Consider the following 12,077-nt stretch of genomic DNA (forward strand, 5'->3'; position numbering starts at 1 on the left):
GGAGTGGCAGCTGATTGGTCCTTTTGTGCGGGTTTTATTGAACTTAGCATGTAGCGAGCAATAGGAGTGAATGACTCCTTTGGTGGTATGGTCATTTCGGTCTGAGTTCCGATGGAACATCTCCCTGCTACCTTCTGAGTGTAGGTTGGTTTATTTATATTTAAAGGTTTCACCATTTTCCTTGCCTCTTGATAAGATATGTTCTGCTCTGCCTTAAGTCGTTGAATTTCTTTTTCTTGTTTCCACCTCTGGCATGCCCTTGAGTAGGCTGGGTGTTCTTGGCAGTTAATGCAGGTTGGTTTTGCAGCTGAACATGTTGTTTAATGGTCCTTTGCACCACACCGAGCGCATACAAAGGTTCCACGACAAGACATCTGTGAGTGTCCGTATTTCTGGCACTTGAAGCACCATAATGGATTTGGTACATACAGATGCACCGGGCAATTAATATAGCCAGCTTTGATTTCATGAGGAAAAGTTGGTGAATTGAATGTTATGATATTTCTAGTGGGAATTAATTTTCCATCCCTACGCATGGATATACGTTTAACAGCTGTCACTCCCTGTGATTTTAACTCTGAACAGATTTCCTCTTCAGTCACATCCATCAAATCCCATTCCGCGATGACACCACGGGATGAGTTCAGTGTATTGTGGGGGGTTATAGTGACAGGCATTCCCCCGATAGATGTAGCACGGAGGAGCTGTTCTGAGTGTATATCATTTCTGGTTTCTACAAGTATGTCACCCGAACAAAGCCGTTTGACAGACTTAGGAGAGCCTGCCAACCCTTCCAAACCCTTCCAAAGTGGTGTATTGAAGCTGAGCCCCTCAACCACCAGGATCCCCCTTTCCGAATTTCCATGGGTTGCAGTGGACGGCAAACATGCTGGATTCCATTGATGTAAGCCTGGAACCTGGGCTGTGGGCATTGGATCTCAGTGATGCTAGTCTGGAAGTCCAGCAGCGTCACTGGTAGTCCCCTCACCACGTACAGGTGCCCACGTCGAGGGGCTTAAGGTGGTAGAAAATGAAAAAGAGCTGGGAGTAATTGTGCAGTCAGATATGAAGTTTTCTGAGCAATGCAGACAAGCTGCCAGGGCAGGTCATGGGGTTTTGTCAATGATATATAGGAATTTTGCTAGCAGGGAAAAGGAGGTGATTGTCCCTCTGTATAAGGCAATGGTCAGGCTACGCCTTGAGTACTGTGTACAGGTCTGGAGGCTTCATTTTAGGAAGGATGTAGATTTGCTTGAGCGTGTACAGAGAAGGGCAACAAGATTGGTGAGGGGAATGAAGGGATCCCCTTACCAAGAGAGGCTTAAGTTCTGAAAATTGCAGTGGCTGGAGACTAGGCACCTGCGCGGTGATCTGATTGAGGTGTATAAGGCCTTGAATGGGTTGAGCATGCTGAATTCTGATGGGATCCTTCCGCTTGTTCAGATTATGAACCTAAGGGGGCATAAATTCAAATTAAGAAAAGACAGATGTCGAATAGATGTGAGGAAATTTGCCCTTAGTCAGTGGGTGGTTAATTTCTGGAACAAACTTCCATCTGTCGTTGTGGAAGTTGATAGGTTAAATAAATTTAAGGAGGAACTGGACAGGCATTTGGAGGGAATGGTGTGATTTTTTTTTATTTGATTTTTTTTATTTATTTATTTTTTTGGCTGATGCTGCATAAGCTCATACACTTGCTTTCTTGCATCACATGCCACTACTACTACTATGCACTGCTGCTCCTGCTCACCTGGCTACGGAGGTGCCGCCACCAGTCTCATCAGTTCATCTAACGTCCATTTAGGTCTAAACTCTGTTCACTATCTTTTAGTTAGTATAAAAAGCCTAGTACCTTCTCCAATTACTTCCCTGAATGCTTCCCATTTAGAATTTCCTGTTGGTAACATTATCAGTTGAGGGGCCCATCAACGCCAGAGCTTGCACTTGGGCATCGCGTGACACAGAGACAACCCCCAAGGCAGAATGCGCTGGTCCCGAAGGAACTAGTAGTTGTTGGTGACTCTATTGTCAGGGAAACGGGGAACATGCTTTGTAAAAAAGATAGTTGGAACAGGACCAGGGTATGTCTGCCAGGGGCAAAGGTTGATGACGTTGTAGAGCGAATATCATCTTTTAAGGGCACAAAAGGTGATATAGTTGTACACGTTGGCACTAATAATATTAAGAGTAGGAGACCGGCAGAATTACTTAACAAGTACAGGTCACTGTTGAACAAAAGCCGAGAATTAGGGTTGAATTTGAAAGTGTCTGCAATTCTGCCCAGACACGATAGGAGGGAGTATATGATGAGAGCCTTGTAGATCAATTCGGCCCTGGAAAGATTGTGCAAGGCTCAAGGGGTAGAATTTTTTTCAGCCTGGACTGTACTTGTTAACAGGAGAGATTGCTTCTACAGGGATGGGATACACTTAAATAGAAAGGGTGCAAGAATATTTGCTGATGCTATCGAGGCAGTGTTAGGTGGGTCGGAAAACTGCTAGCTTGGGGGGAGACAAAGACCAATAGATTGACAGTAGCCACTGGCAGAGGTGAAAGAGATTCTTGCACTGCTTCTATTAGAATGAGCAGAAGCCTGAAAAACAAGATGCATGGTATTTCAGAGACTGCTGGGAGCCATTGCGGTACAAGTAAACACATGGGTTGTGTTAGGGCAGCTAAGAATAGAAACAGGTGCATGTATACTTGCGTGTACACCAATGCTAGGAGTTTAGTAAATAAATTTGATGAATTTGAGGTATTGCTCAAAACATCAAAGGCAGATATTGTTGGGATATCAGAGACGTGGTGTCACACAGATATAAGGAATGCAGAACTGCAATTTGGGGAGTACAACGTCTACAGAAAGGATAGACAGGATAGGAAGGGGGGAGGGGTTATGCTATTAGTTAAGAAACACATAAAAACCAAGGAAGTGAAGCCAGTCGACATCGCTGGACAGTGCAGTGTTGAGTCAGTTTGGTGTGACATAAGCATTGGGAGATCAAAATTGAGAGTAGGAGTGTGCTATAGGCCTAATGACTCTGATGAGTATAATAAGGAACTGTACAGGGAAATAGAGTGGGCCAGTAAATCAGAGAGTCTTATAATGGGAGATTTTAATTTCCCAGATATTGACTGGAATTTGGGGGCTGGTTACTCACACACTAGCAGGGCTTTTGTGGATTTATTGGATGATTGTTTTCTACATCAGCATGTTCGGGAGGCAACTAGAGGGAGTAATACTCTTGATTTGATTATCAGCAGTGATTCTTCATGCATTAAGAATCTGCAGATAAATGAACCACTGGGTGGCAGTGATCACAGTGTGCTGAAGTGGGATTTACTCAAAGAGGTAACTACCATTAGGGGTAAAGGGAAGGGTTATTGCTTCCGTAAAGGCGACTACGATGGACTGAGACAGTATTTAAATTCTATACAGTGGGACCAACTGATGATGTTACCAACAGCAAATTCAAAATGGGAAGCATTCAAAGAACTTATCTTGGAAGCTACTAGGCTTTACATACCAACTAAGAAATATTGTTCAAGGTTTAGGCCAAAATGGATGTCAGATGAACTAATGAGGCATATGGCAGAGAAGAAAAATGCATGGGATACTTACAAATTAACACATGACACAGAAGCCTATGATAGATACAAATTGATATGCAACCAAGTTACAAAGGAGGTTAGGCAGGCGAAGGCAGATTACAAGAAATCCTTGGCAAGGGATGCAAAGAAAAACAGCAAAGAGTTCTTTACTTATGTAAACTCTAGAAGGAAGGGGATGAATCAGATTGGTCTACTTGATAATGATGGGTCAACTGTTGATGATCCTGCTCAGGTAGCTAACAAACTAAATGAATATTTTGCATCGACATTCACACATGAGGAGTTATTCAGCAAGGGGAATGCCAGAGGTGTATTCAACTCTAGCAGTAAGCTACAGAATCTTGAAATAACTGGGAGTAAAGTGGAGGAGAAACTGTTGAAGATAAACACAAGAAAGGCACCCGGGGTGGATGGGATCTATCCAGTTATATTAAAGGAGGCAGCAAAGGAAGTAAGCAAACCCTTAGCCATAATTATGAGAGCTTCCTTGGACTCAGGGGAGGTACCCATAGACTGGAAATGTGCAAATGTGACCCCAATTCACAAAGGAGGATCAAAGGCTGACACAAGTAATTATAGACCTGTGAGCTTAACTTCTGTTCCAGGAAAATTAATGGAGGCACTGGTTAAAGAAGCACTGCAGGATCATTTAGACAAGACTTCAGTTATAGCTCAGACACAGCATGGTTTTGTTAAGGGGAAGTCTTGCCTGACCAACTTGATTGGATACTATGATGCAGTCACAAAAGAACTGGATGCAGGGAATAACTTTGATATTATATACTTGGATCTTAGAAAGGCTTTTGATACTGTTGCACATGGAAGACTGCTACACAAATTGGAGCAGTGTGACATTGGAGGCAAATTGCTGCTATGGATAAAGGGGTGGTTGAGGGGGAGAAGATAGAGAGTGGTAATCAATGGACACTGCTCATCGTGGACTAATGTTATTAGTGGAGTCCCTCAGGGCTCAGTGTTGGGTCCATTATTGTTTTCTGTATTTATAAATGATATTGATGATGGTATATCAAGCTTAATGTCCAAGTTTGCAGATGATACAAAGGTTGGTAGGGTTGTCAAGGACACTACTGACACTATGCTGCTGCAACAGGATCTGGAAAGGTTGAGCAGATGGGCTGAGAGGTGGCAAATGAAGTTTAACATTGACAAATGTAAAGTACTACATATGGGAAACAGCAACCCCAGAGCAACGTATCAACTCTGTGGTACTACACTGACAGTGGTAGAGAATGAAAGGGACTTGGGGGTTATTGTGCAGGCAGATATGAAGTTCTCTGAGCAGTGCAGACGGGCTGCAAGAGTAGCTCATGGAGTATTGTCAATGATATACAGGAATTTTTCCAGCAGGGATAAGGAGGTGATTATTCCATTGTATAAGGCAATGGTCAGGCCACACCTAGAGTACTGTATACAGGTCTGGAGGCCTCATTTCAAGAAGGATGTAGAGCTGCTGGAACGAGTACAGAGAAGGGCAACAAGATTAGTGAATGGAACAAAGGGGTGCTCTTACGAAGAAAGGCTTAAGTTTTGCAAATTACAGTGTCTGGAGACTAGGCACCAGCGAGGTGATCTGATAGAGGTGTATAAAGCCTTGAATGGTTTAAGCATGCTCAATGCTGATGGGATTCTTCCTCTAGCTCAGAAAAATCACCTGAGAGGGCATAAATTCAAATTGAGGAAAGACAGATGTAGGATAGACGTGCGGAAATTTGCCTTTAGCCAGCGGGTGGTTGGTTGGTGGAACAGACTGCCATCACTTGTGGTGGAGGTTGATAGCCTAAATAAGTTTAAGGCTCAGCTGGACAGGTATTTTGAACGAACAGAGGGGTGAAGTGGAAGTGGGTTTTTTTTTTTTTTTTTTTTGGCTGATGCTGCATAAGCTTGCTTTCTTGCATCAAATGCCTCTGCTAATGCTAATGCTAATGCTAGTTGGTCTCACTGAATAGATTTTAAAAATTGTATGAGGCCATTGTAGTCACCTTTATAAAAGCAAAGCCTTGAGAGTAGTTATGTGTAACTCCCAAATCAATACATTGTGCTCAATGCTCCCAAGTGCTGGAAAGCATATACTGCATTAGCAAAACACTATCTACTTCACTTGTCTACCCCTTCTAATAATTTGTCCAATTCTTTAAATTTGTTCAGACTATACATCAGGTGGAAGTTTACTTCCAACAATCAATTAGTCTATGGCTGAAAGCAAATTTCCACATATCTATCCTGCAATCATCCTTTTCCAGTTTCAATTTATGTCCTATTTTGTGTATAATCCTAGAAATTTTCATAGGATTTTATCCTGATTTGGTATAGCAGCACAAAAAATTTGGAATGGGATGCCATTAATGCCAATGGAAAAATATTTGCTTCAAGTTTCTAATTTTCAATTATTCTATCTAAAATATATCACAAATTTAGATTGTGATTAATAACAGAATTTTTAATGAGAATAACTTTTGTTCTGATGTTTTAAATTTATTTTGTAAGATTTTTTAAATGAAATAAGCAACAAAATACAATCAGTAATCGTGTGCAGTACAGACTACCAGCTCTAACCCATTTGAACTGGGTGCATTCGTGCTACTACCTTAACCTTTGAAAGGGAATGGAGCAAGTGTAGAACTTGAATTTTGCAATTCATATCTTTTGTGTTACTAGTAGAAAGAATACTGTATGTGAGTGCAACCCAGCGGTTATCTTGAACTCCGTTATAGTACTGTGCTTTAAAGAAAATTATTAAAAAATTATGGCTACATAATCAATGGTAACAGAGAATGAAATGGGAATAATGCAGTAGTGTATTACTAAGTGAAGTTCAGAAGAAGTAACGGCGAAGGTAAAGAAAGCCAACACGGGAACGACGAGAAACGTCGGATAACTTACGCAGAAAATTAGTTTCCCGATACAGCACTCTAGTGCTGCTCGCTCGGTAAACAGACGGTAGGTGTTATCAGTCTGGAGCAAAGTCAAGAAGGATACAGTGATTGACAGGTGGGCGTAGCAAACAATGTGCTGATTGGTGCGCGAACACAACACACAATAACATCGGATCAGTATCATTTTAGTAGCACTCAGAAGCACTAATGGTAACTTGCCCTAAAGAACGCTTTGCGTAATGGGGAAAAAAGGTGAGGTTAACTCCACATGAATCACACGAGAGCTTGAACCCCTCCCGAAGTGGAGGGGTAACCTAACCTTTTTACTTTAGAATCACAGTCATATTTAGAAATACATTCATAAAAAATAAATTTTTTATAACTATTTTTATTTTCTTGTTCAATAATATGCCCTAATAGTGAAAAGAGGTCAGGTTACCTCCACTTGAATCCCATGGAAGCTTGAACCCCTCCCAAACTGGAGGGGGGTAACATAACCTTTTTTCTTTAGAATCATGTGGACTACCGCATAAATTGTTTATTAACAAAATATTATTTTGTTAATAAACAATTTATGAAATACATAATATTAAATATTTTTTTATTACTGTACTTTTATTTTTAAAGACACTCATGCAGATACACACGTATCATAACATCAATCAACACCTCAACAGCTATTCACTATATATATATATATAGAATCTTTCTTTCTTTTCTTGTATTATTTCCTAACCTAACGTTTAAGGTTAGGTTATGAAATATAACGAAAAATAAAGAAACCTTTTCCTTTTTTCGTAACCAAACCTAAATCAACAGTATAGTAAAAACACTCATGAACTCCAAAAATCTGCTTTTAATAATGAGAAAAAAACATAAGGAAGAACATAAAAATGAACAGAACAAAACTTTTATTAATTTAGTTTTCATCAAAAAATCAACCAATGTTTTATTTTCCTTACAAATTTCTTCCATCCAAATATTCATCACTACTATTACCTGTTTACCGTTCATTACAAAACTATTATGTACCGTTCTTTACTCATAAATACATTATAATGCCAACCAATGACTACACAGTAGCTTGTCCTCTGTCACACCCACCACCAATCATTTCATCGTTTGCCACGCCTACCTGTCAATCAATATATCCTTCTCGATTTTGGCTCCAGACCGATAACACCTACCATCTGTTTACTGAGCAAGCAGCACTAGAGTTCGGTGTTGGGAAACTAATTTTCCGCGTAAGTTATCTGACATTTCTCGTCGTTCTCGTGTTGGCTTTCTTTACCTTAGCCGAAGTAACAAAGAGTGAAATAGGAATAAAGCAGTAGTGCATTATTCCTATAAAAGTAGTGTATAAAAGTGAAGTTACTAAGTAACAGAGAATGAAATGGAAATAATGCAGTAGTGTATTACTAAATGAAATTCAGCTCAGGGAGTACAAATGCACCATCCCACTGTCTTTATTGTACCACTAATTTGTGAAATTATCTGACAATTAAACTTATTATTATTCTGTGCCTGGTTCATTGTTCCTTTCCATTTTATACATATGCATTGCTATGCTGGGTGTGATGTTACAAATACTGCTAACCATTCTTCTCCACAGTCATCCACTAACCATCATTCATGTCATGCTTATGCATAATTTCTTGAGATTACACATAATATAACATTAAATACTAACACATTTGCTGCTTTTATGTATATATGTGTAAAATGGCACTAAGGTAATGTGCCGCAATGCATATCAGCATTCAAAATGCACCCAAGCACCTGTGCCATAACACATACGAGAGGTCAACCAATGAGTGCCATAAATGTAAAGGCACAAGAAATTCCCAGATATTCAGCACTGGCACACTGATTGAATGCTTTTCAGTAATGCTTGGCTTTTGTTTATAGACTTGCCACACATTTTATTTGTTCTTTGCTTGTGTTGTTTTTGTTAGTTGATGTATATGAATAAACTTTTTATAAAATTTTAAGATTTGTTCTGATTTACAGCTCAGCACAAAATTAAGTATTTGCTTTTAGCAATGAATTTCAAACTTTTAATTTTCAACCATTATGTATGAATTTTCAGAATGCTGGAGATGTCGGAATGTTGATTTTTTTTTCAATATTCCAATATTGCATCATTTTGAAAACCTTTTCACTCAAAGATTTAACTGGCACTGCCTCAAATTTGTCATTAGGAGTTAGTCAATTTCTACACAAAACAGTACCATGGAGCATCTCAGGCTGTGGGGAACATCCTTTAGTAGCACCACTGTTGCTGATCTCTGAATGTTGGCCTCATATAAGAGTGATTCATTCTTATAACAAAATTTAACAATTGGCAGAGTCATGTTGCATATTTTTTTTGATGATTTTTTTATTTGTTTGGAGCAGGATTATTGTTTTTCCTGATAGCATGAATAATAGAGTGTACAATTATATTCTATATATTACTGGTAATATGTGTGATTCACATGATATCATTCAGGCAACAAACACTTGAATTATTAAGATAAAAATACTGAACACTGCGTTTAGTGTTCTTCTCTTAAAGAACACTAAACACAGGTCTTTTTTTAAATGCACTACTTTTATTCTCTCTTGTGCAGCTACACAAAAATTAACCAACTAACAATTAACAACTTAGTTAACAAATTAAATTAGCTTTAGAAATAGATAGACCACAGTCCAAAAATATTAGTACATTTACTGTTATGTTTCAGCTTTACACCAAAGTCTTTGACAAAGGTCTAAAATCAGTGACATCTGTGAAAGAAAAGTGAACACAGTGTTCAGTGCTTCCTTAATAATTCCCCTTTCTGTTTTAATTTTTGTGAGGGCAGAGCCATTTTTGTTTCAATATCATATTATGTCGTGTCAAGGCAGAAGCCATGAATGATAGGTTTGGGGACAAAAACCTAGAAAAGCTGTCTCAATTCTTAGCAATTTCAATATTGATTGTTTTTTTTTAAAGTGTCAAATGTCATATCAGATTATATACAGTTTAGATCTGGTGATGCTTTGCAGGAGGAATGAATTTGGGGCACATTCTCCCTAAATTTATGGAGAATGTGCCCAAAAGTATCAAAGTGTGTCAAGAGCAGTTCTACTTGTCATCAAGGTTTATGCTATAAGCAGTGCTCAAATTGGGCTGAACACACTGGAACTACATATTCCATGCAACAATTTTACATTTTAAAACCAAGCTAAAGTGTTCTGTTTATTAAACTCCAAAAAAAAAAAATGTTAGCCAAAATGTGGTTGTTGTCAATTACAAGGTCACTGCCACATGTTAGCTTTCTAGGTATTAATATTTTCCAACTTAAGCAATGGCTATAAGCATGTCTTTTGTCAATGAACCATGGTATCCCCAGTAATTCTGCCAGAGTAGAGTAAATATTTAAAAAAAAAAAAAAAAAAACTTTTGATACAGTCCCAGGCTGGACACAGAGGAGTTTACATCTTCATTGTAGTTTTTTTTTTTTTTTTTGTTTTTTTATTTTTAAAGCCAGTAAAAACCAATATGACATCACTATAATTAACCGTTAAACATCAATAAAAATCCTATTTTGAAATACCTTGGGTGTGTCTGAAGTCTATAAAATTATCAACAGCCAATTACTACAAAATAACAGTATATTAGAAATAATTACAGGAAACACACAAAGAAAAGCAAAAGATACATGAAAAATAACACAAGTAAATGTTTTAAATAAGTAGAAGGCACCTTCTCATGCTGCTTTTGGCTTTTGAATTAATATATTGGTGCTACGAACCATGGAAAGTTCATTTTTAATTCTATTTAATGCATCATCAAATGGAAGTATATCACACTTTTCACCAAGAAAATATTCCTTCACCATATCTGTAAAGATTAAATAGTATTGCAAGAATTGAAATAATAACATAAATATTATTACATAACATAAATACATAACATAACATAAATACAAGAGTAGGAGACCGGCAGAATTGCTTAACAAGTACAGGTCACTGTTGAAAAAAAGCCGTGAAATAGGGTTGAATTTGAAAGTGTCTGCAATTCTGCCCAGACACAATAGGAGGGAGTATATATGATGAGAGCCTTGTCGATCAATTCGGCCTTGGAAAGATTGTGCAAGGCTCAAGGGGTAGAATTTTTTTCAGCCTGGACTGTACTTGTTAACAGGAGAGATTGCTTCTACAGGGATGGGATACACTTAAATAGAAAGGGTGCAAGGATATTTGCTGATGCTATCGAGGCAGTGTTAGGTGGGTCGGAAATCTGCTAGCTTGGGGGGAGACAAAGACAAATAGATTAACAGTAGCCACTGGCAGAGGTGAAAGAGATTCTTGCACTGCTTCTATTGGAATGAGCAGAAGCCTGAAAAACAAGATGCAGGATATTTCAGAGACTGCTGGGAGTCATTGCGGTACAAGTAAACACATGGGTTGTGTTAGGGTAGTTAATAATAGAAATAGGTGCATGTATACTTGCGTGTACACCAATGCTAGGAGTTTAGTAAATAAATTTGATGAATTTGAGGTATTGCTCAAAACATCAAAGGCAGATATTGTTGGGATATCAGAGACGTGGTGTCACACAGATATAAGGAATGCAGAACTGGAATTTGGAGAGTACAACGTCTACAGAAAGGATAGACAGGATAGGAAGGGAGGAGGGGGTTATGCTATTAGTTAAGAAATACATAAAATCCAAGGAAGTGAAGCCAGTGGACATCGCTGGACAGTGCAGTGTCGAGTCAGTTTGGTGTGACATAAGCATTGGGAGATCAAAATTGAGAGTACGAGTGTGCTATAGGCCTAATGACTCTGATGAGTATAATAAGAAACTGTACGGGGAAATAGAGTGGGCCAGTAAATCAGAGAGTCTTATAATGGGAGATTTTAATTTCCCAGATATTGACTGGAATTTGGGGGCTGGTCACTCACACACTAGCAAGGCTTTTGTGGATTTATTGGATGATTGTTTTCTACATCAGCAGGTTCGGGAGGCAACTAGAGGGAGGAATACTCTTGATTTGATTATCAGCAGTGATTCTTCATGCATTAAGAATCTGCAGACAAATGAATCACTAGGTGGCAGTGATCACAGTGTGCTGAAGTGGGATTTACTGAAAGAGGTAACTACCATTAGGGGTAAAGGGAAGGGTTATTGCTTTCATAAAGGCGACTATGATGGACTGAGACAGTATTTAAATTCTATACAGTGGGACCAACTGATGATGTTACCAACAGCAAATGCAAAATGGGAAGCATTCAAAGAACTTATCTTCGAAGCAACTAGGCTTTACAGACCAACTAAGAAATATTGTTCAAGGTTTAGGCCTAAATGGATGTCAGATGAACTAATGAGGCATATGGCAGAGAAGAAACATGCATGGGATACATACAAATTAACACATGACACAGAAGCCTATGATAGATACAAGTTGATCCGTAACCAAGTTACAAAGGAGGTTAGGCAGGTGAAGGCAGATTACGAGAAATCTTTGGCAAGGGATGCAAAGAAAAACAGCAAAGAGTTCTTTACTTATGTAAACTCTAGAAGGAAGGGGATGAATCAGA

The 12,077-nt window shown here is 38.7% G+C and overlaps 1 protein-coding gene across 1 annotated transcript in view; it reads right to left on the bottom strand.

Moving 5' to 3' along the window:
- Positions 1-10,240: 10,240 nt before the first annotated feature.
- The window catches only part of LOC150080572 (lysophosphatidylcholine acyltransferase 1-like), a 190,724-nt gene continuing 188,887 nt past the window's right edge, over positions 10,241-12,077 (bottom strand). The window contains exon 13 of the mRNA XM_090380741.1: positions 10,241-10,374. Coding sequence (XP_090236867.1) covers positions 10,241-10,374 — 134 coding nt within the window. The remainder of the gene's footprint in view (positions 10,375-12,077) is intronic.

This window comes from Mastigoproctus giganteus, chromosome 9, assembly GCF_048544385.1.
Source record: "Mastigoproctus giganteus isolate SK-2022 chromosome 9, ASM4854438v1, whole genome shotgun sequence".
Taxonomy (NCBI): domain Eukaryota; kingdom Metazoa; phylum Arthropoda; class Arachnida; order Uropygi; family Thelyphonidae; genus Mastigoproctus; species Mastigoproctus giganteus.